Source organism: Leucoraja erinacea, chromosome 37, assembly GCF_028641065.1.
Source record: "Leucoraja erinacea ecotype New England chromosome 37, Leri_hhj_1, whole genome shotgun sequence".
Classification (NCBI taxonomy): domain Eukaryota; kingdom Metazoa; phylum Chordata; class Chondrichthyes; order Rajiformes; family Rajidae; genus Leucoraja; species Leucoraja erinaceus.
In genome coordinates this window covers 8538958-8564257 of record NC_073413.1, presented here as the reverse complement: position 1 = coordinate 8564257, position 25300 = coordinate 8538958, and the positions used below count along the sequence as shown (strand labels likewise).

At 47.8% G+C, this 25300-nt stretch overlaps 1 protein-coding gene across 3 annotated transcripts in view; it reads left to right on the top strand.

Annotated features, from left to right (window-relative positions):
* LOC129713909 (receptor-type tyrosine-protein phosphatase H-like) overlaps positions 1-25096 on the top strand; it is a 56894-nt gene extending 31798 nt beyond the window's left edge. For 2 of the 3 annotated variants that reach the window (XM_055663286.1, XM_055663285.1), the window contains 15 exons: positions 17-295; positions 1777-2055; positions 3621-3899; positions 4875-5153; positions 7755-8027; positions 9886-9979; positions 11219-11272; positions 13534-13615; positions 14622-14712; positions 15806-15882; positions 17906-18040; positions 19463-19585; positions 20235-20392; positions 21400-21535; positions 22620-25096. In XM_055663286.1, the coding sequence (XP_055519261.1) occupies positions 17-295; positions 1777-2055; positions 3621-3899; positions 4875-5153; positions 7755-8027; positions 9886-9979; positions 11219-11272; positions 13534-13615; positions 14622-14712; positions 15806-15882; positions 17906-18040; positions 19463-19585; positions 20235-20392; positions 21400-21535; positions 22620-22760 (2480 nt within the window). In that variant the 3' untranslated portion in view covers positions 22761-25096. The remainder of the gene's footprint in view (positions 1-16; positions 296-1776; positions 2056-3620; positions 3900-4874; positions 5154-7754; positions 8028-9885; positions 9980-11218; positions 11273-13533; positions 13616-14621; positions 14713-15805; positions 15883-17905; positions 18041-19462; positions 19586-20234; positions 20393-21399; positions 21536-22619) is intronic. The other variant, XM_055663287.1, reaches the window with a different exon arrangement.
* The last annotated feature ends 204 nt before the right edge of the window (positions 25097-25300 follow it).

Here is a 25300-nt window from a genome sequence, read left to right as displayed (position 1 = left end):
GCCTCTCTCGTAACAGATCCCTCTCCAGTGACTGGACTGTCTGTGGTGAACGGGACTACAGATTCGTTAAGGATTGAGTGGATGACACCAATTAATACAAGAGCCTCGAATTACACCTACAACGTTACAGTCACTAATGTTGCTGGCGGTGTTGGTTTGACCCAGAGCACGAGTAAAGGCGAGACAACATTCACAGCGACAGGGCTGCAACCTGGGGATCAATACCAGCTGTTGGTGCGGTCAGTCACACCTGAGGACACACGGAGCACACCTGCACAGGTGACAAGCGCCTCGAGTAAGTAACTCAAAAAAAGATCGACACAATAATGCTGGAGAAACTCAGCGGGTGCAGCAGCATCTATGGAGCGAAGGAAATAGGCAACGTTTCAGCCCCAAACCCTTCCATCAATCTGAAGAAGGGTTTCGGCCCAAAACGTTGCCTATTTCCTTCGCTCCATAGATGCTGCTGCACCCACTGAGTTTCTCCAGCATTTTTGTGTACCTTCAATTTTCCAGCATCTGCTGTTCCTTCTTAAACATTGCATTTCGTTGTCTCTGTACTGTACACTGACAATGACAATTAAAATTGAATCTGAATCTGAATTAAAATTGAATCTGAACATCGGCTACAAACCAGCACGTCTTTGGAATGTGGGAGGGAACCGGAACACCCAGAGAAAACCCATGTGGTCACAGGGAGAACGTGCAAACTCCGTACAGACAGCACCCGTGGTCAGGATCGAACCGGGGGTCTCTGGCGCTGTGAGGCAGCAACTCTACCCGCTGCGCCACCGAATGAAGTGCAATTAGTGTGGTTAGAGTGGGGTAACGAATACTGCTGGTCTGGGGTGGGGCTGTGGAAATTAAAGGCACATTACGGGAATCAGTTAGTTAAATATGTAACGAGTGAGGCCCAGCGCAAATTGGAGGAACAGCACCTGATATTTCGCTTGGGCAACTTACACCCCAGCGGTATGAACATGGACTTCTCTAACTTCAAGTTGCCCTTGCTTTCCCTCTCCCTCCATCCCCTCCCCCTTCCCAGTTCTCCAACCAGTCTTAAAGCCCTGTCCCACTGTACGAGTTCATTCCAAGAGCTCTCTCTCCCCCGAGTTTGCCCTGATTCCAACTTGGAGATTTACGGTAATGGCCGCTCGTCGGTACTCGGGGCTCTCGTGGACATTTTTCAACGTTAAAAAATCTTCACCAGTCTTCCCGTGCTTACCTGCCGTTAGCGAGTCTTCCCGAGTACCTGCCGTTAGCGCTAAGAGACGTCCCCGAGCTCCGACGTACCCGCTACGTTCATTCTCCGTGCTTACCACGAGTTTGATTTTTTTTAAAACTCGGGAGAGCTCTTGGAATGAACTCGTACCATGGGACAGGGCCATTACTGTCCCCGACTACATTTTATCTCTGTACTGCCCACTTCCCTGAGATCGGTCTGAAGACGGGTCCCGAATATGGAAGCCCCTGTGATGGAGGTTTGTGTTAACTCTCATGTGGTCGTTCCTCTTGTTGCTTTTCACTTCGTATGGCTGTGTGATGCCTCAAGTTTCACTGTACCTCAATTAGTACATGTGACGATATACTGACCTTGAGTACCCTGACCCGGAGCATCACACGTTCCTTCTCTCCAGAGATGCTGCCTGTCCCGCTGAGTTACTCCAGCATTTTGTGTCTAACCACACAATTTGAGTTGGACACACAGCGGGAGAGCACTCAGGAAAAAGGGTGCCCCACACAATCTAACCCCTCCCTCTGCCTCTCTCGTAACAGATCCCTCTCCAGTGACTGGACTGTCTGTGGTGATTGGGACAATAGATTCGTTAAGGATTGAATGGACGACACCAAATAATACAAGAGCCTCGAATTACACCTACAACGTTACAGTCACTAATGTTGCTGACGGTGTTGGTTTGACCAAGAGCACGAGTAAAGGCGAGACAACATTCACAGCAACAGGGCTGCAACCTGGGGATCAATACCAGCTGTTGGTGCGGTCAGTCACACCTGAGGACACACGGAGCACACCTCTGGAGGTGACAAGCACCACAAGTAAGTAACTCCGACCCAAACGCCCGAGTAGTAGCAGTACAGTTTAGCCCGAAATACGGGATTAGCCCGTCTAACACAGGCCAGTTGGCAACTCTAGATACAGCATGGAAACAGGCCCTTCGGCCCACCGAGTCGGTGCCGACCAGCGGTCACCCGTACCCTAGTTCTATCCCACACACGGGACTATTTACAGAAGCCGATTAAGCCACAAACCTGAAGGTACGCAAAAATGCTGGAGAAACTCAGCGGGTGCAGCAGCATCTACGGAGCGAAGGAAATAGGCAACGTTTCGGCCCGAAACCCTTCCATCAGTCTGAAGAAGGGTTTCGGCCCGAAACATTGCCAATTTCCTTCGCTCCATTGATGCTGCTGCACCCGCTGAGTTTCTCCAGCATTTTTGTCTACCTTCGATTTTCCGGCATCAGCAGTTGCTTCTTAAACACAAATGTTTATCAGACAGTAGATTAGTTTGGTTTAGAGATACAGCATGGAAACCGGCCTCAATTAGTACATGTGACGATATACTGACGTTGAATACCCTGACCCGGAGCGTCACACGTTCCTTCTCTCCAGAGATTCCGGTGGGCGGCACGACTCACGTCGCAGCGGCCTCTGCAGTCCGTCTGTCTTTTTGTTATTTTTTGTCCCGTTTGAATGTAGTTTTTATTTATTTTTTGTGTGTATGTGTGTGTGTGTGTGGGGGGGGGGACTTTTTAAGTCTTTCCCCTGCACGGAGAACCCGACCTTTCCCTTGTCGGGTCTCCGTTGTCATTGGGGCTGCAACGTGGAGCGGCCTCCAGCAGGAACGACCTGGGGCTCCAGTTACGGAGCCTGCGGACTTTACTCACCATCGCGGAGCTGGCCGAGTCCGGAGCGGGAGGAGCGGTGGTGGCGCTGCTGTGTCCCGACCCCCGGAGATTCGGAGGCTTCAACCGCAGGTCTGGTAGACAGTAACACCGGGAGCCCGCGGGTCCCTGGGGAGACCGCTTTTCGGGGCTTTCGCAACGGCGACTTCTCCCGCCCGAGTCGCGGGGTCGAGGAGTACCTGGAGCGGGGCCTTACATCACCGCCCGGCGCGGCTTCAACGGCTGCGGGACTTTGCCAGCGCCCGCCCGGGGCTCCAACAACAAGACCCGGAGTGCGGCCTTGCATCACCCGGCGTGGCTTTAATGGCCGTGGGACAATTGCCATCACCCGCCGGGGGCTCTGACTTTGATTCTGACATCGGGGGGAGAGGGAAGTGCAGGGGAGAGATACGTTTTTTTGCCTTCCATCACAGCGAGGAGGAGATGCGCTGTGATGGATGTCTGTGTAAATTGTGTTGTGTCTTGGGTCTTTTTTTCCTTGTATGTATGACTGCAGAAACAACATTTCATTTGAGCCTCTATGGGGTTCAAGTGACAAATAAATTGTATTGTATTGTATTGTATGCTGCCTGTCCCGCTGAGTTACTCCAGCATTTTATGTCTAACCACACAATTTGAGTTGGACACACAGCAGGAGAGAACTCAGGAAATAGGGTGCCCCACACAATCTAACCCCTGCCTCTGCCTCTCTCGTAACAGATCCCTCTCCAGTGACTGGACTGTCTGTGGTGAACGGGACTACACAGTCGTTAAGGATTGAATGGACGACACCAAATAATACAAGAGCCTCGGATTACACCTACAACGTTACAGTCACGAATGTTGCTGGCGGTGTTGGTTTGACCACTATCACGAGTAAAGGCGAGACAACATTCACAGCGACAGGGCTGCAACCTGGGGATCAATACCAGCTGTTGGTGCGGTCAGTCACACCTGAGAACACACGGAGCACACCTGCACAGGTGACAAGCGCCTCGAGTAAGTAACTCAAAAAAATATAGACACAAAATGCTGGAGTAACTCAGCGGGACAGGCAGCATCTGTAGCGAGAAGGAATGGGTAAAATCTGTCTTGAGAAGTATGAAGAAGGGTCTCGACCTGAAACGTCACCCATTCCGTCTCTCCAGAGATGCCGCCTGTCCCGCTGAGTTACTCCAGCAGGAGAATGGGGTTGCAAGGGAGAGATAGATCAAGAGAAGCTGGATGTTTTCAAGAGACAGTTAGATTTAGCTTGAGAGGCTAACGGAATCAAGGGATATGGGGAGGAAAGCAGGAACGGGGTACTGATTGGGGATGATCAGCCTTGATCACATTGAATGGCGGTGCTGGCTCGAAGGGCCGAATGGCCTCCTCCTGCACCTATTGTCTATGTTTCTCGAATGTTATAGTTTCTCGTAAGGAGGAATGAATACAACAGGAAAATCATGCTTCAGTTTCAATTGGCATCAGTGAGACCTTATTGTAACATATAAGATTGTTAAGGGCTTGGACACACTAGAGGCAGCAAACATCGTCCCGATGTTGGGGGAGTCCAGAACCAGGGGCCACACACACACAGTTTAATAATGAGGGGTAAGCCATTTAGAACGGAGACGAGGAAACACTTTTTCTCACAGAGAGTGGTGAGTCTGTGGAATTCTCCGCCTCGGAGGGCGGTGGAGGCCGGTTCTTTGGATGCTTTCAAGAGAGAGTTAGATAGGGCTCTTAAAGATAGCGGAGTCAGGGGATATGGGGAGAAGGCGTTTTGGAACGGGGTACTGATTGGTGATGATCAGCCATGATCACATTGAATGGCGGTGATGGCTCGAAGGGCCGATTGGCCTACTCCTGCACCTATTGTCTGTTGTCTGTTGTTTGAGTCTACGACAGCCATGATTTAATGACGGTGTGGTAGCTGATGCCCGCAAGGTGCTGGATATCTCCTATGTTAACTCTCTGCCTTCTTCTCCACAGATCCATCTCCAGTCTCTGGGTTGACCGTGATCAACACGACAACGGTGTCAATGGAAGTAGCATGGGCAGCGCCCACAGATGCAAGAGCCCCGGAGTACACGTACAGGATTACACTCACCAACGTTACCCGTAGTGGCCGCGCGGCTATCGACACAGGTCCGGGCGTGACAACCTTCACGGTGACTAAGCTGGTCCCTGGCGTACAATACCAGCTGATGATGCAGTCAGTCACCCCTACAGGCAAACTGAGTTCCCCTGAGATCGTGGTTAACTCCACAAGTAAGTCATTTCTTTTGAAGTAACGGTAATGGCTCCAATGGTACACGCTAACACTCCGGAGTAGCTCAGCAGGACAGGCAGCATCCCTGGAGAGTGGTGAGGCTGTGGAATTCTCTGCCTCACAGAGGGCGGTGGAGGCCGGTTCTCTGGATGCTTTCAAGAGAGAGCTAGATAGGGTTCTTAAATATAGCGGAGTCAGGGGATATGGGGAGAAGGCAGGAACGGGGTACTGATTGGGGACGATCAGCCATGATCACATTGAATATTCAAATCGTTTGCTATGTCGCTCTTCAAGGGAGATGCTAAATGCATTTCGTTGGCTCTGTACTGTACACTGACAATGACAATTAAAATTGAATCTGAATCTGAATCTGAATCTGAATGGCGGTGCTGGCTCGAAGGGCCGAATGGCCTACACCTGCACCTATTGTCTATGTTTCTATGCTGGCTCGAAGGGCCGAATGGCCTACTCCTGCACCTATTGTCTATGTTTCTATGCTGGGCCGAATGGTCTACTCCTGCACCTATTGTCTGTTGTCTAATGTCTATTGAGATAAGGAAAGGGTGACGTTTCGGGACGAGAACCTTCTCCAGACTGAGAGTCAGGGGAGAGGCAGTCTAGAGACATGGAAGGGTGCGGAGAGAATGTAAGGTGTGAAAAGCAGACGCTGATCAGGGAAAGGTAGAACGGTTCATCGTTGGCTGAGGGGAAGGTGACAACGAGGCATGCTAACAGTAAAATGAATCAGGAGGACAGTGAAACTAATAGGAGAAATAGGATGGGGAAAGTAAGGGTTACTTGAAGGGTTGCTGGTGGACAAAATTGCTGGAGAAACTCAGCGGGTGCGGCAGCATCTATGGAGCGAAGGAAATAGGCAACGTTTCGGGCCGAAACCCTGAAGGAAATAGGCAACGTTTCGGGACGAAACCCTGAAGGAAATAGGCAACGTTTCGGGCCGAAACCCTGAAGGAAATAGGCAACGTTTCGGGCCGAAACCCGGAAGGGTTTCGTCCCGAAACGTTGCCTATTTCCTTCGCTCCATAGATGCTGCCGCACCCGCTGAGTTTCTCCAGCAATTTTGTCCACCTTCCATTTTCCAGCATCTGCAGTTCCTTCTTGAACATAGAGATATTCACTGTCTGCTAGCCATGCATTGAATATTACAAGGAGATGCAATAATTCCTTAGAGTTTTTTAAAGTTTTCTTAATCAATATTTTCAGGCCCCTCAGATGCCATATTAGGTGTCCTTGAGACTCTTGAAAGGCGCCCATAAATAAAATGTAATATCATTATTATTATTATTATATTAAATATTTTTTGATGCTGTTAATCATATTCTGCTCCTATCGCTGTGAAGTGCTCATCATGAGGTGAAAGGAACAGCAGATGCTGGTCTACCCCGAAGATAGACACTAAATGCTGGAGTACCTCAGCGGGTCAGGCAGCATCTCTGGAGAGAAGGAATGGTCTCGCCCCGAAAAGTCACCTGGTCCTTCTCTCCAGAGATGCTGCCTGTCCCGCTGAGTTACTCCAGCATGTTGCGTCTATCTGAGGTCCTCATCACGTAACTGTCTCGGGGGTGAAGATATGGAAGGATATCGTCCCCATGTTGGGGGGGGGAGTCCAGAACCAGGGGTCATAGTTTTAGAAGGTAGGCCATTTAGGACTGAGAAGAGTAAAAACGTTTTCACCCAGAGAGTTGTGAATCTGTGGAAGACACTGGAGGCCAATTCACTGGATATTCTCAAGTGAGAATCAGATTTAGCTCTTAGAGCTAAAGGAATCAAGGGATATGGGGAGAAAGCAGGAACGGGGTACTGATTTTAGATGATCAGCCATGGTCACAATGAATGGCGGTGCTGGTTCGAAGGGCCAAACCTGCACCTATTTTTCTATGTTTCTTCGATGTTTCTATATAACCATACAACAATTACAGCACGGAAACAGGCCATCTCGGCCCTTCTAGTCCCTGGCGAACACGAATTCTCCCCTAGTCCCATCTACCTGCACTCATACCATAACCCTCCATTCCTTTCCCGTCCATATAACTATCCAATTTATTTTTAAATGATAAAATCGAACCTGCCTCCACCACCTCCACTGGAAGCTCATTCCACACCGCTACCACTCTCTGAGTAAAGAAGTTCCCCCTCATGTTACCCCTAAACTTCTGTCCCTTAATTCTCAAGTCATGTCCTCTTGTTTGAATCTTCCCTACTCTCAGTGGGAAAAGCTTATCCACGTCAACTCTGTCTATCCCTCTCATCATTTTAAAGACCTCTATCAAGTCCCCCCTTAACCTTCCGCGCTCCAGAGAATAAAGACCTAACTTGTTCAACCTTTCTCTGTAACTTAGTTGCTGAAACCCAGGCAACATTCTAGTAAATCTCCTCTGTACTCTCTCCATTTTGTTGACATCCTTCCTATAATTAGGCGACAAAAATTGTACACCATACTCCAGAATTGGCCTCACCAATGCCTTGTACAATTTTAACATTACATCCCAACTTCTATACTCAATGCTCTGCTCTATATGCTGGAGGGAAGGCATGGACATGTGCCTCCAGACTGTAAACACGTCACTCCATCTATTTTCCAGTTCCTGCCGCTATATCTGACTTCCAGTGCTCAGGAAGTACAGGGTACACGGTGGAGACGAAATGGAGCCAACCAAACGGCCAGTTCAGCATGTTCAAAGCCTCCACCTATGATGGTGACCAATTAATCAGCAACCAAGTCCTTGGGAAGGAGGAGAGAAGCCTGACAGTGGACAACCTGCAGCCTGGGCGTACGTATACACTCACCATCGTCACCGAGAGTGGGAAGACATCCAGCCAACAGATGACCACAAATTGCCAAACCAGCTTTAATCGTGAGTATATTGAATGCAAATGCTTCCTCCATCCATGTCAGGACCTGATAGCCCTTGTGAGTGACTATTATTAATACTATTGCACTCTCATTGTTTTTTTATCTGTACGTGTGCGTGTGTGTGTATGTTTGAACTATCTTCTGAAGATAGACACAAAATGCTGGAGTAACTCAACATCTCTATATAGAAGGAATGGGTGACGTTTCAGGTCAAGACCCTTCTTTATGCTGAACTAAACTAAACTAATGACTCAATGAGTAAACCATGCTGGTCCTTGGTTCAAGAGAGTTTATTGTCATGTGTCCCTTATAGGACAATGAGATTCTTGCTTTGCTTCAGCACAACAGAACATAGTAGGCATAGACTACAAAACAGATCAGTGTGTCCATATACCATTGTATACGTAAATACACACATGAATAAATAAACTGATAAAGTGCAAATAACAGATAATGGGCTATTAATAATGTTCAGAGTTTTGTCCCAGCCAGGTTTAATATCCTGATGGCTGTGGGGAAGTAGCTATTCCTGAACCTGGACGTTGCAGTCTTCAGGCTTCTGTACCTTCTACCTGAAGGTAGCAGGGAGATGAATGTGTGGCCAGGATGGTGTGGGTCTTTGATGATGCTGCCAGCCTTTTTGAGGCAGCGACTGCGATAAATCAACTCGATGGAAGGAAGGTCAGAGCCGATGATGGACTGACTGGGCAGTGTTTACTACTTTTTGTAGTCTTTTCCTCTCCAGGGCGATTTGTTTAGTTAAGTTTAGTTTAGAGACACACTGCAGAAACAGGCCCTTCGGCCCACCAAGCCCGCACCACCCAGCGATCCCCGCGCACTAACACTATCCTACACATACTAGGGACAATTGTTACATTTACACCAAGCCAATTAACCTACAAACCTGCACGTCTTTGGAGCTTGGGAGAAAACCGAAGATCTTGGAGAAAAGCCACGCAGGTCACAGGGAGAACGTGCAAACTCCGTTCAGACAGCGCCCATAGTTAGTATTGAACCTGGTCTCCAGTGCCGTGAGGCAGCAAGTCTACTTGCAAGTCTATTCTTGCTATTGAGGGAGTGCAGCGTAGGTTCACCAGGTTAATTCCCGGGATGGCGGGACTGTCATATGCTGAGAGAATGGAGCGGCTGGGCTTGTACACTCTGGAGTTTAGAAGGATGAGAGGGAATCTCATTGAAACATACAAGATTGTTAAGGGTTAGGACATGCTAGAGGGCAGGAAACATGTTCCCGATGTTGGGGGAGTCCAGAACCAGGGACAACACACAGTTTAAGAATAAGGAGTAAGCCATTTAGAACGGAGACGAGGAAACACTTTTTCTCACAGAGAGCGGTGAGTCTGTGGAATTCTCTGCCTCAGAGGGCGGTGGAGGCCGGTTCTCTGGATACTTTCGAGAGAAGAGCTAGATAGGGGTCTTACAGATAGCAGAGTCAGGGGATATGGGGAGAAGGCAGGAACGGGGTACTGATTGGGGATGATCAGCCATGATCACATTGATAGGCGGTGCAGGCTCGAAGGGCCGAATGGCCTACTCCTGCACCTATTGTCTATTGTCTCTTGTCTACCGCTGCACCACCTTGCCACGCAGGAGATGGGCAAGGTCCTCAATGAGTATTTCTCCTCTGCTCCCTCTCTTTGACTGCCAATCACCCCCCCCCGGACACTCATTATTATTATTATTATTATTTTTTTATTCAAATCGTTTGCTATGTCGCTCTTCAAGGGAGATGCTAAATGCATTTCGTTGTCTCTGTACTGTACACTGACAATGACAATTAAAATTGAATCTGAATCTGAATCTGAATGTTTGTGATAACCATCCATTTATGATCTTTGCAGCCATTATCATTGGAGCCACGATTGGCTCGTTACTGGGCTTGATCCTGATTGGCATCCTGGTGTTCTTCATCATCCGTAGAAGCCGACAGCAGAGGTACGAGTCAACATCTCATGTTCTTATGTGATAGGAGCAGAATTAGGCCATTCGGCCCTTCAAGTCTACTCCGCCATTCAATCATGGCTGATCTATCTCTCCCTCCTAACCCCATTCTCCTGCCTTCTCCCCATAACCCCTGACACCCGTACTAATCAAAGATAGACCACTCCACAAAAAGCTGGAGTAACTCAGCGGGACAGGCAGCATCTCTGGAGAGAAGGAATGGGTGACGTTTCGGGTCGAGACACTTCTTCAGATCAAGGTCTTCCGCAATTGGCCCTGATGTCTTGGACAATACAGCTCACCCCCTCCATGACACACTGACCAACCTGAGGAGCACCTTCAGCAACAGACTGGTTCCACCAAGATGCAGCACAGAACGCCACAGGAGATCCTTCTTCCCCGTGGCTATCAAACTGTACAACTCCTCCCCCCTCTGTCATGGGGTGGGCTGCTTCAGTGGGATATGGGCCAAATGCAGGCAGATGGGACTAGTGTAGATGGGATAGTTTGGGAACTGCTCTGCCCAGGACAAGGAGGCTCTGCAGAGAGTAGTGCGTTCGGCCGAACGCACTGTGGGAACTTCACTCGCCCCCCTGCAGGACCTATACATCAGGAGGTGCAACTCCAGAGCCAACAAGAGCATGGGAGACCCCTTCCACCCCTGCAACGGACTGTTCCAGCTGCTACGGTCAGGCAAACGCCTCCGTTGCCATGCTGTGAGAACGGAGAGGATGAGATAGAGTTTCGTCCCAGACTGTAAACTCCTATCTCACCAGGGACTAACTTTTACTGAACCACTCTACTGCTTTTTCAAAATTGCTGTTTTTTTCCCTTTTTCCTTCCACCCCCCTTAATATTTAATATGTAAAATAATATGTGATTCTGTTTGTAGTTTGTTTGGTTGTTTGCTTGTTTGTCTTTTTGCACAAAGTCCGCGAGCATTGCCACTTTTCATCTCACTGCACATCTCGTATGTGTATGTGACAAATAAACTTGACTTGACTTGACTTGACATGTTGGCCAGTGTGGGCAAGTTGGTCCAAAGAGGGGGGAGGGTGAATTTTCCACTTATCTCCTTTAAAATCAGCTTTAAGATCTGGACTAATTGCATATGGACTGTGTATCAATTTTTGCATCATTTTTTTGTTTAATAATATTGGGCGAAATACGTTACGGCATTTTAATATACTAAATCTACCTAAATTGATATTTGGAACTTTTATTTAATTCCAGGAAGCAACAGGATCCGAAACTGTCATCAATGTACAGCCTTCCGACAGCATTCAAGTAGGTGGAAATGTTCCCTGTTCCCGATGATTCTGACGTTAACTATTTTTAAAAAATTTTTTTTTTAAAAATATTTTATTTTATTAGAAGTAAGCACAGTCATATGGCACCAAAGTGCCTTATATATATTTTCATAATACATTTTATGTACAACTTCTTTTTTTTTGTTACATTGAAAAAAGATGAGAATAAGAAAAAGAAGTTAGATAGTAAAGGATAGAAAGATGTGAAATATATAGTGTGTGAAGAAAGAAAACGAGTAAATGAAGAAAGTTGAGAGAGAGAAAATAGTGAAAAGAAAAGGAGATCATTATTTATAGTCTTGACCAACCCTCGTCCAGTCCTGAAACAGTTATTTTTTACAATTGTGTTGCACCATATGATTCCAAAAAAAAAACGACGAATGGAGACCAACTCGTTATGAATTGGTCTGATTTATCCATTAGGAGGAATCGCATTTCCTCAAGATGAGCGGTGTCCAACATACTTGCAATCCATTTTCAGATTCACTAACTATTTTTAAATAGTTAGTGAATCTGTGGGATTCTCTGCCTCAGAGGGCAGCGGAGGAGGTCTATTCTCTGGATGCTTTCAAGAGAGTTTCAGATAGAGTTCTTAAATATAGCGGAGTCAGGGGAGAAGGCAGGAACGGGGTAATGGTTGTGGATGATCATAGTGATTGGCGGTGCTGGCTCGAAGGGCCGAATGGCCTACTCCTGCACCTATTGTCTATTGTCTTAGATATATAAGTGGACAGAACTGGTCCATTTGTTAAAATTCTAAATTTTGTGAAATCAAATTTTGATCGCATTAGAGAGAAGCTTTCAAAGTTTGTACAAGTACCTGTACATAGTTCCCTGAAGGTGGTGCCACAAGCAGACTGGCTGGTGAAGGAGGCATTTGTCAGGTTGGTCTTCATTAGTAAGGGCAGTGAGTAATGGTGGGGCTGTGGAGGAGTTGCTGCCTTGCAGCATTGATGGGGCTGCACTTAGAACATAGACCAGCTGTTACCAGGCAACTGAACCATCTTACCAACTACTAGAAAGATCTCCTGTGGCTTTCTGTCCTGCATCTTGGTGGAGCCCACACCTATTTTTGCTTTACATAAATAACTTCCGTGAAAAAGTCGCAAGTACAACCAGACTATTCGCTGATGATTGTTTGCTGTACCGTCCAATTAAGTCAGCCGATGATGAAGATGCTCTCCAAAAGGATCTCGATACTATGGTCGAATGGTCACAACAATGGGGCATGCAGTTCAACCCTTCCAAATGTGAAACCATGCGTGTCACCAGAAGGAGGAATCCAGGCGAAACATCTTACAATATACTTGAAGAATCCAAACAAACCGAGTATCTTGGCATCAAATTGCAGAATGATCTGCGTTGGAATGGTCAGACTCATCGTGCAACGGTGAAAGCAACAGGTGTCCTAAACTTTCATCATTGTTCAACTTCTGTCAAGGAAAAGCTATACTTCACCCTCGTTAGACCTCATTTGGACTACGCAGTTGCAGCATGGGACCCATACACAAATAAAAACATTTCTTCCATCGAACGTGTCCAAAGACAGGCAGCTCGATTTGTTACTAACACCTATGAGAGAGATGCGAGTGTCACCAAACTTCTGAATTCTCTGGTCGGGGTGGGAGGAACCCTCTCCAAGGCAGACAGACGTGAAGCTCACCGTTTGACCTGTTTTTACAAAATGTTAAATGGTCAGCTCGACATAGACTACAAGACCTACACCAAACCCAAACCAATTAGGAGCAGACGAGTGCATTCGATCCAATTTGTGATCCCAGCTACAAAGACAGATGTCTACAGCAATTCGTTCTTCCCCCGCACAATTAAAGCATGGAATAATCTCCACCCAACTATAGTTACCCAACCAGATGCAACTAAATTTAAAGTAGCTCTTTCTTCCCAATAACCCTTTCTGGCTTAAGTCCTCCCTGAGTCACCAATGAGGTAGATAGTAGTTCAGGACTGCTCTCTAGCTGTGGTAGGATCATTCAGTTGCCTGATAACAGCTGGGAAGAAACTGTCCCTGAATCTGGAGGTGTGCGTTTTCACACTTCTGTACCTTTTGCCCGATGGGAGAGGGGAGAAGAGGGAGTGGCCGGGGTGCGACTGGTCCTTGATTGTGATGCTGGCTTTGCCGAGGCAGCGTGAGGTATATGTAGATAGAGCCAGTGGGGAAAGGAGGTTGGTTTGTAAAAGAGCATGAAATAATCTTTTTGCTCTCTGTTTCATCACCAGGCCCGTCCCTGTGAGTGAATACAAGAGTTACTTCCAGCGTAAGCACGCTGACACAGACATTGGCTTTGCAGAAGAATATCAGGTATGTACAATGTATTTAAATCCTTACTGTGAGCACATAAGGTCATAAGTGATAGTAGTAGAACTAGGCCATTCAGCCCATCAAATCTACTCCGCCGTTCAATCTTGGCTGAGCTAACTCTCTCTCCTAACCCCATTCTCCTGCCTTCTCCTCATAACCTCTGACACCTGTACTAATCAAGAATCTATCTATCTCTGCCTTAAAAATATCCATTGACTTGGCCTCCACAGCCTTCTGTGGCAAAGAATTCCACAGATTCACCGCTGTCTAAAGAAATGTCTCATCTCCTTCCTAAATGTGCGTCCTTTAATTCTGAGGCTGTGACCTCTAGTTCATCTCCGGATCATCTCTGACACCAGTAGCAATCAAAGTCTTCCTTAACTAGTTCTAGTTTTAGAGTTGGTTATTGCCCCTGTCCCACTTAGGAAACCTGAACGGAAACCTCTGGAGACTTTGCGTCCCGCCCAAGGTTTCCGTGCGGTTCCCGGAGGTTCCCGGAGGTTGCAGGTAGTGGAAGCAGGTAGGGAGACTGACAAAAACCTCCGGGAACCGCACGGAAACCTTGGGTGGTGCGCAAAGTCTCCAGAGGTTTCCGTTCAGGTTTCCCAAGTGGGACAGGGGCATTGCAGCGTGCAAACAGCCCACCGACTCCGCTCCGACCAGCGATCCCCGCACGCTAATACTATCCCACACCTGGGACAATTTTTACAATCAACCCACAAACCTGAATGTCTTTGGAGGGCGGGAGAGAACCCACGCAGGTCACGGGGAGAACATAAAAAGACTCCGTACAGACAGCACCTGAGGCCAGGATCGAATCAGGGTTGCCCTTATGTTACAACCATTCCCAAAATGTCACTTGGGCATGCCAAGTACACGGTTTATCCTTGCATGATGCTGCAGACAGTGTTGGTCCTAGAATGGATTTCTAATAAACTTATGCTGTGCAGTAGGTTTCCATTCTGCTTTCTTAACTGACGAACAATCTCTCCTCGATTCCTTGCAGAACCTGGCAAATGTTGGTACAAACCAGCCTAAAGAAGCGTTCCAAGTCCCAGATAACAAAGTCAAGAACCGATACACTAACATCTTCCCATGTGAGTACTGCGTTTGGCATTTAGTCTAGTGTACTTTAGTTTGGAGATACAGTGCGGAAACAGGCCTCTCAGCCCACCGAGTCCACACAGACCAGCGATCCCCGCACAATAACACTACCCTACACACACTAGGGACAATTTACACTTGTACCAAGTACACAAACCCAAGCCAATTAACCTACAAACCTGTACGTCTTTGGAGCGCGGGAGGAAACGGCGATCTCGGAGAAAACCCACGCAGATCACGGGGAGAACGTGCGAACTCCGTACAGACAGCACCCGTAGTCGGGATCGAACCGGGGTCTATGTGATATTATGATATACTTATACTCATACTTACTTTATTGGTCAAATATCTTTTACAACCCACGAGGAATTTGATTTGCTGTACAGTCATACTAATAAAAAGCAACAGAACACACAAAATACATTTTAACATCAACATCCACCACAGTGACTCCTCCACATTCCTCACTGTGATGGGAGGCGAAAAATAGTTCAATAGTTCAATCTCTTCCCTTCTTTGTCCTTGAGGCGATCAAACGCCACCCGGTGGAATATATAGGGAATGGAAGGATCAATGAATGGGTCTGAGGGGCTGAATGGCCTTTCACTGTTTCTGAATTCAGTTTAGTTTATTGCCACGTGTACCGAGGTACAGTGAAAAGCTTTTGTTGCGTGCGAACCAGTCAGCGGAAAGACAATACATGATTACAATCGAGCCGTTTACAGTGTAGTCATACGTGATAAGGGAGTAACGTTTAGTGCAAGGTAAAGCCAGCAAAGTCTGATCAAGGATAGTCCAAGGGTCACCAATGAGGTGGACAGTAGTTCAGCACTGCTCTCTGGTTATGGTAGGATGGTTCCGTTCCCTGATAACAGCTGGGAAGAAACTGTCCCTGAATCTGGAGGTGTGCGTTTTCGCACTTCTGTACCTTTTGCCCGAGGGGAGAAGAGGGAGTGGCCGGGGGTGGCAGGAATAATGTCTCCGTGTTACGGTTGGCAGGTGACAAGGGTGAGTTCTACCTGGTCGGTGCATAAGACGGCTTCTCGTTCCAATGACATTATTTTTCTCCTCTCTTGCCTCTTTCAGACGATGTCACTCGCGTTAAACTTGATCGCCAGCCTGATAGCAGCTCTTCCGACTACATCAATGCAAGCTACATGCCTGTGAGTTGTCACACACTGAAGGCTTTCTTCTGTAATAGTAGAACGCACCGCCCCAAACATTCACAACAGAAAGATCTACGATAGAGTGTTTACCTCCCCACTCCCCCTCCACCAAAGTCACACCAGCTTCTCGTTATCACCCAACAAACAGGTTAACACATCTTTCATTCATTGTTCTTTATCTCTCTATATCATAGAAACATAGAAACATAGAAATTAGGTGCAGGAGTAGGCCATTCGGCCCTTCGAGCCTGCACCGCCATTCAATATGATCATGGCTGATCATCCAACTCAGTATCCCGTACCTGCCTTCTCTCCATACCCCCTGATCCCCTTAGCCACAAGGGCCACATCTAACTCCCTCTTAAATATAGCCAATGAACTGGCCTCAACTACCCTCTGTGGCAGAGAGTTCCAGAGATTCACCACTCTCTGTGTGAAAAAAAAGTTCTTCTCATCTCGGTTTTTAAAGGATTTCCCCTTTATCCTTAAGCTGTGACCCCTTGTCCTGGACTTCCCCAACATCGGGAACAATCTTCCTGCATCTAGCCTGTCCAACATCGTCTATATCTTTCCTTTCCCTCATCCCTTACTAGTCTGAAGAAGGAATGGGTGATGTTTCAGAGTGTGAAGAAGGGTCCCGACCCAAAACGTCACCCATTCCTTCTCTCCAGAGATGAGTGACTGTCCCACTGAGCTACTCCAGCTTTTTGTTACTCAAACAGCAAGAAACTCACCTGAAATAACTCACCTGCAATAACTCACCTGCAATAACTCACCTGCAATAACTCACACTTTAAGAAGGAACTGCAGATGCTGGAAAATCAAAGGTAGACAAAAGTGCTGGAGAAACTCAGCGGGTGCAGCAGCATCTATGGAGCGAGGGAAATAGGCAACGTTTCGGGCCGAAACCCTTCTTCACACCATGCCTGGTACAAGAACACCTTAACATACTAGGTGTTACACTTAACCTGTAAAGTTCCTCTTACACTTAAACGCAGCATATGTTCAGTACCTGATGAATGAATTCACTGGTTTAGTTCTGTTTAGTTTAGAGATACCGCGCGGAAACAGGCCCTTCGGCCCACCAGGTCCATGCCGACCACAGATCCCCAGGGGCACACTAACACTATCCTGCATTTCCGACAATCTACATTTCTGCCAAACCAATTAAAACCTACAAACCTGCCCGTCTTTGGAGTGTGGGAGAAAGCCGAAGATCCCGGTGAAAAGCCATAGGGAGAACGGACGTACAAACTCCGTACAGACAGCAGCCGTGGTCAGGATCGAACCAGAGTCTTTGGCTCCATAAGGCTGCGCCACCATATAACCATATAACAATTACAGCACGGAAACAGGCCATCTCGACCCTTCTAGTCCGTGCCGAACACATAATCTCCCCTAGTCCCATCTACCTGCGCTCAGACCATAACCCTCCATTCCCTTCCCGTCCATATAACTATCCAATTTATTTTTAAATGATAAAAACGAACCTGCCTCCACCACCTCCACTGGAAGCTCATTCCACACCGCTACCACTCTCTGAGTAAAGAAGTTCCCCCTCATGTTACCCCTAAACTTCAGTCCCTTAATTCTCAAGTCATGTCCCCTTGTTTGAATCTTCCCTACTCTCAGTGGGAAAAGCTTTTCCATGTCAACTCTGTCTATCCCTCTCATCATTTTAAAGACCTCTATCAAGTCCCCACTTAACCTTCTGCGCTCCAAAGAATAAAGCCCTAACTTGTTCAACCTTTCTCTGTAACCATGCCTAAGTGTTAGTTGGTTACCCTCCTCCAGATCCCATCTCATGCCCCTACACCCTTCCCTCCCATTCTAAATATCTAACCTCCGATATTCCAGCCAGGAGTGTATCTCTTGATAGGTACACAAAAAAGCTGGAGAAACTCAGCGGGTGCAGCAGCATCTATGGAGCGAAGGGAAAAGGCAACGTTTTTCGGGCCGAATGTTGAGATCCGCTAGTTTCTCTTCACGGTTTCCCTGCTCATCCGCTCATTTCTCACAGGGCTACCATCTGGATAAGGCGTTCATTGCTGCCCAGGGACCCCTGCCGAATACAGTGGTGGATTTCTGGCGAATGGTTTGGGAGCAGAAGACCAAGGTCATCGTCATGCTGACCAACTGCGTGGAACAAAACCGGGTAAGTCATTCATTCTAGCTTTCCTGAGGTCACAGGTGATCGGAGCAGAATTAGGCCATTCGGCCCACCAAGCCTACCCCGCCATTCAATCATAGAAACATATAACATAGGTGCAGGAGTAGGCCATTCGGCCCTTCGAGCCTGCACCGCCATTCAATATGATCATGGCTGATCATCCAACTCAGTATCCCATCCCTGCCTTCTCTCCATACCCCCTGATCCCTTTAGCCACATCTAACTCCCTCTTAAATATAGCCAATGAACTGTGGCCTCAACTACATTGGCAGAGAATTCCACAGATTCACCACTCTCTGTGTGAAAAATGTTTTTCTCATCTCGGTCCTAAAATACTTCCCCCTTATCCTTAAACTGTGACCCCTTGTTCTGGACTTCCCTAACATCGGGAACAATCTTCCTGCATCTAGCCTGTCCAACCCCCTTAAGAATTTTGTAAGTTTCTATAAGATCCCCCTTCAATCTTCTAAACTCTAGCGAGTACAAGCCGAGTCTATCCAGTCTTTCTTCATATGAAAGTCCTGACATCCCAGGAATCAGTCTGGTGAACCTTCTCTGTACTCCCTCTATGGCAAGAATGTCTTTCCTCAGATTAGGGGACCAAAACTGTACGCAATACTCCAGGTGTGGTCTCACCAAGACCCTGTACAACTGCAGTAGAACCTCCCTGCTCCTATACTCAAATCATGGCTGATCTATCTCTCCCTCCTAACCCTACTTTCCTGCCTTCTCTCTGTAACCCCTGACACCCTCACTAATAAAGAATGACAAAGGCACCAGAGACCCACACCATCCTGGCCACAAACTAATTTCACCCCTGCCATGGGGAAGAAGGCACATGAATGACAATTAAATGTATCTTGTATCTTGTATCTTGTATGAGCCTGAAAACTGTAACTTCCAGGTGCAGGAACAGCTTCTTCCTTACAGCCATCAGGCTATTAAACACAACATCCTCCAAATAAGCTCTGCGTTACATAGACATGGTGTAATTGGTTTTGTCTTTTTGCAGTTTGTTTTTATGTGTATGTGTGTGTGTGGGTGTCTATATATATATATATATACTGGGCCTCACTCTGCCAGTGGAGGAGGCCCAGGACAGAGAGGTCAGTGTGGGGATGGGAGGGGGGAATTAAAATGTTTAATAACCATAAGATCGCGGAGGCTAATGTAGCGAGCGGAGGTGTTCAGCAAACGGATCGCCGCTCCTGCGCTCGGTCTCTCCGATATATAAGAATCCACACCTGGAACAGCGGATACAGTAGATGAGGTTGGAGGAGGAGTGAACCTCTGCCTCACCTGTCGGGGTCCGTGGACGGAGTCGAGGGGGGAGGTGTCGGGACTTTGCCAGTCACCCCGCTACTTTGTTTGGGGACCCTCATTAAGCTTGTTATTAATCGGTTCCAGGTGAAATGTGAACGCTACTGGCCAATGGACATGTCCTCCTGCCTCTACGGGGACATTGTGGTGAATATCGTTTCAGAAGAAACCTCACCCGAGTGGACAATCAGGAAATTCAACGTGAAGAAGGTGAGCAATCACTGGAGAATCAGCTGATCAGTAACTCGCTCCTTCATCATTGGGTTATTGATAGGTGACGATCACAATGAATGGTGGTGCTGGCTCGAAGGGCCGAATGGCCTCTTCCTGCACCTATTTTCTATGTTTCTATGAATCACAAACCACCCAGGTATAAACTACATGAAAAATCCCAACATCAGGGCAATGGGTTAAGATCTCCCCAATGTTATACATTAGTGTCAATTTGCGTAAACCACAGCTCCCAAAATGTACTAAATCTTGCTCAGATTTACCGGGACCATTACTTCGGGGAACCTCCAGAGACGCTGCCTGTCCCGCTGAGTTACTCCAGCATTTTGTGTCTATCTTCGGTCTAAACCAGCATCTGCATTTCCTTCCGACACACTTCGGGGAACCTGTTCCGTTGACTTCCCTTTATTCCCCAGGAGAGAGCGGACATGGAGAGGGTGTTTCCGCTGGCGAGGGACCAGAGGGCACAGCCTGACAATTGGAGGGAGTATGGCCCAAACGCGGGCAGGTGGGACTGGTGTAGCTAGGACATGTTGGCCGGTGTGGGCGAGTTGGGCCTGTTTCCACGCTGTATCACTCTGTGTCTCTGTGAGTTGTGAATAATGGTCTGCTCTTTGTTTGTGGTCAGACTGGATGCACGGAGCCACGCACCATCACGCAGTTCCACTTCACCTCCTGGCCTGACCACGGTGTTCCGAAGACCACAGATAAACTCCTGCAGTTCCAGCGGATGATGCGAGATTACTTGAACAAAAATCGGGCTGGACTCCCTGTGGTACATTGTAGGTAAGGTGGTCAGCATTTCTCGTTCGTTCAGGTTCCTATACACGTTAACTCGTGGACAAGGCTATGTCTTAACGGGGCATAGAGTCATTGTTAAGGGTTTGGACACACTAGAAAGATTGTTAAGGGTTTGGACACGCTAGAGGCAGGAAACATGTTCCTGAAGTTGGGGGAGTCCAGAACCAGGGGCCACACACAGTTTAAGAATAAGGAGTAAGCCATTTAGAACGGAGACGAGGAAACACTTTTTCTCACAGAGAGTTGTGAGTCTGTGGAATTCTCTGCCTCAGAGGGCGGTGGAGGCAGGTTCTCTGGATGCTTTCAAGAGAGAGCTAGATAGGGCTCTTAAAGATAGCGGAGTCAGGGGAGAAGGCAGGAACGGGGTACTGATTGGGGATGATCAGCCATGATCACATTGAATGGCGGTGCTGGCTCAAAGGGCCAAATGGTCTACTCCTGCACCTATTGTCTATTGTCAATTGTCTATTTGCATAGAGTGATACATTGTGGAAACAGGCCCTTCGGCCCGACTTGCCCACATGTCCCATCTACACTAGTCCCACCTGCCCACGTATGGTCCTTATCCCTCCAAACCTGTCCTATCCATGTACCTGTCTCACCGTTTCTGAAACGTTTAGATAGTCCCTGCCTCAATTGCCTCATCCAGCAGCTCGTTCCATACACCCACCATCATCTACATGAAAATGTTACCCCTCGGATTCCTATTAAACCCGGATCAAACCCGTGGTCCAGGTCTCTGGCGCTATGAGGCAGCAACTCTGGCGCTGCCCCACCGTGCCACAAGACAATAGACAATCAGTACAGGAGTAGGCCATTCGGCCCATCGAGTCAGGCACTGCTGTACTAGATAGATCGTTGTTGGGATGAATAAAAAAACTATTGTAAAGGACTCAGATTTTTTCACCGACAGGCCATGTTGCCTTTCAAACTAAGAGAAGAAAATAAGTCTGTCGATTCTGCTTGATGTTGATGTTTCTGTTGGCTTTCAGCGCGGGAGTTGGGCGTACTGGCACTTTAATAGCCCTCGACTACCTGCTCCAACGGATAGAGAAGGAGGCAGTGGTCGATGTTTATGGGATTGTCCATAACATGAGGATGAGTCGAACCTGCATGGTCCAGACTGAGGTGAGGATTTGCTTTTGGGTTTTTTTGCCTTAAGAATTGTTGTCACCTGCAGTAATTTCCACTCCAACTTGGAAACTTGAAAGGGCCTGTCCCACTTGGGCGTAATTTGCGAGTCACGCAGGTGGCTCGCAAAGATTTTATAGAAACATTTGTGCGATTTGTGTGGGAAGGAACTGCAGATGTTGGTTTAAACCAAAGATAGACACAAAAAGCTGGAGTAACTCAGCAGGTCAGACAGCATCTCTGGAGGGAAGGAATAGGTGATGTTTCGGGTCAGAAACAGGGTCATCGTCTAGATATATAGAATCCTACAGCAGAGAAGCAGGCCACTCAACGCTAGTTACACTTCCCATTTACCTCCCACATTTATATACTCTGATAGAAACATAGACAATAGGTGCAGGAGTAGGCCATTCGGCCTTTCGAGCCTGCACAGCCATTCAATATGATCATGGCTGATCATCCAACTCAGTATCCCATCCCTGCCTTCTCTCCACACCCCCCTGATCCCTTTAGCCACAAGGGCCACATCTAACTGCCTCTTAAATATAGCCAATGAACTGTGGCCTCAACTACCTTCTGCGGCAGAGAATTCCACAGAATCACCACTCTCTGTGTGAAAAATGTTTTTCTCATCTCGGTCCTAAAAGATTTCCCCCTTATCCTTAAACTGTGTGTGACCCCTTGTTCTGGACTTCCCCAACATCAGGAACAATCTTCCTGCATCTAGCCTGTCCAACCCCTTAAGAATTTTATAAGTTTCTATGAGATCCCCCCTCAATCTTCTAAATTCTAGGGAGTATGAATTCCAAAATCCTGGGGAGCTGCGCGCTACCGCGGGTCACTGCTTATGCCCCCACGCCTCACCACGTGTCATGCGCGCGTAATGCACGCCATGCGCCGCAGCGTGACGCGTAAACGATGTCGCTTAAATGGCGCCCAAGTGGGACAGTCCCTTTTCTCTTCGTTTAGCTTAGTTTAGAGATACAGTGTGGAAACGGGCTGTCAGTGTGAGTCTCGGTCATTTCACAGCCTATTTTCCCCTCACCTTTTGTGTGTGTGTGTGTGTGTGTTTTTTTTTTAGAATCAGTACATCTTCCTACACCAGTGCGTTCTGGACGTGATTGGAGACAAATCCATCGACGAGCCCATCTACGAGAATCAGACGGACCTCATCTATGAGAATGTCAACGCAATCAAAGTCGCCAACAATCACCGCGTTTGAAGTCAGAGTCGGGCCACTCTTCCCTCCAGCCACGTTGCCATGGATACTGGGCCTTGCAGCCGCCTCTGTGCCTTTCTCCGTCGTTGTACTGCCAACTCTGATCCAGCGTCTCTCTCCCCAGTCTTCTGAGGACTCTCGGGATTCCATTACACCATCATCGTGTGTGTGTGTGTGCGTGTACGCAAGTGTGTGTGTGTGAGGGTGAGTGTGTGTGCGTGTGCATGTGCGCGTGTGTGTGTACACATGTGTGTGCGCGTGCGTGTGTGTGTATACGCGTGTGTGTGGCTGTCCACCTGATTAGATAGTACCTCGTCCTCACCTTATCTCTCAGCTGACAATGATCTACTTGTACGAAGGTCGACAAAAGTGCTGGAGAAACTCAGCGGGTGAGGCAGCATCTATGGAGCGAAGGAAATAGGTTCCTTCTTCAGACTGAAGGGTCTCGACCCGAAATGTCACCTGTTCCTTCGCTCCATAGATGCTGCCTCACCCGCTGAGTTTCTCCAGCATTTTTGTCGACCTTCGATTTTTCCAGCATCTACAGTTCCTTCTTAAACACACTTGTAGGAAGGAACTGCAGATGCTGCTTTAAACCAAAGATAGACACAAAAAAGCTGGAGTAACTCAGCGGGTGAGGCAGCATCTCTGGAGAGAAGGAATGGGGACACTTCAGCTTGAGGCCTTTCTTCAGACTGATCTATTGTACACTTCCCTTGAACTTTGTCCCCTTTGATCTCTTGTTTACCCTTCCATATCTCTTGTTTCCCCATTCCACCCGGACACTCAGTCTGAAGAAGGGTCTCGGCCCGAGACGACACCCATTCCTTTCCGGGGTTTAGTTTAGTTCAGAGATACAGCGTGGAAACAGGCCCTTCGGCCCACCGAGTCCGCGCCGACCAGCGTTCCCCGCACACCAACACTATCCTACACACACTCGGGACAAGATACAATTTTACCGAGCCAATTAACCTACAAACCTGCACCTCGTCAGAGTGTGGGAGGAAACCAGAGCACCCGGAGAAAACCCACGCAGTTCACGGGGAGAGCGTACAAACTCTGCACAGACAGCACCCGTAGTCGGGATCGAACCCGGGTCTCAGGCGCTGTAAGGCAGCAATTTTACCCCTGCACCATTAAACCGCAGAGGTGACGTCTTGGGTCGAGACCCTTCTTCAGACTGAGAGTCAGGGGAGAGGGGAAGGGGAGATCAAGACGCCACTTCGGACAAATGAATGGAAGATGTCCAAGAAATAGTGAAACTCAGTGAAAGACGGAGCCCATAATGGTCATGCTTCCAGAGTTGCTGCCTGAGCCGCTGAGTTACTCCAGCTTTTTGTTAGTCTTCTGATCGTCAACTCACTCCATTTTCTCATCCTCCTTCCACTCCTCACAAATAAGATACCTCGGCCTTTAATGTTTAAAGCCCCATCTGTAAATACTCTCAAGAACGTCTGAGGGAAGATATTCATAAGGTCATAATGAATAGGAGTAGAACTAGGCCATTCGGCCCATCACGTTTACTCCACCATTCAATTATGGCTGACCTATCTCTCCCTCCTAACCACATTCTCCTGCCTTCTCCACAACCTCTGACACCCGTTACTAATCAAGAATCTATCAATCACTGCCTTAAAAATATCCACTGATTGGCCTCTGCAGACTTCTGTGGCAAAGAATTCCACAGATTCACCACCCTCTGACTAAAGACATTTCTCCTCATCCCCTTCCTAAAAGAACGTCATTTAATTCTGAGGCTTTGACCTCTCCCACTAGAGGAAACATCCTCTCCACATCCACTCTATCCAAGCCTTTCACTATTCTGTAAGTCTCAATGAGGTCCCCCCCTCTCATTCTTCTAAACTCCAGCGAGTACACGCCCTGGGCCGACAAACGCTCATCGTAGGTTAACCTACTAATTCCTGGGGTCGTTCTTGTAAACCACCTCTGAGAAATCTCCAGAGGCAGCTCATCCTTCCTCCGATATTTACTCATTCATTCATCGTCATTGAAACGGGAACAGTGATGGATGCACCACTCCTCCCCGTCCACCAGTTCCTGCCGACTTCTGCCGCTGGAAGTATCGGATGTTGGTGTGTGTGTGTGTGTGTTCTTCATCATCATTCCTTACAGTGCTATGTACAACAGTGATCGCAACTTCTACTGAAGTGTGGATGGCCCTTGGCTCGCTCGGAGCTCATCCGCCCTCAGATACAGTGCACAAAATTCACAATATTCCAAATGCGGCAGGACCAGCATCTTATAGTCCTCCTCATCTCCACCTTGAATGAGTGGTCTCTTATTCCCGAAACCCTGACCCGGGTTCTGAATTCCACCCCCAGAGAGGAAAACATCTTCTCAGCATCTACCCTGTCAATGCCCCTAATCACCTCGAGAATCAGTTACTGTTGCTGGAATAATTTTCAACAGCTCCACCTGAAATGAACCAGGAATGTGTTGTTTCAATATGCTCTTCTTTGGTAACATTATACTGACCAATCTGAACAAGTGCCAATGACAATGTGTTTCTAGATGATGTATTG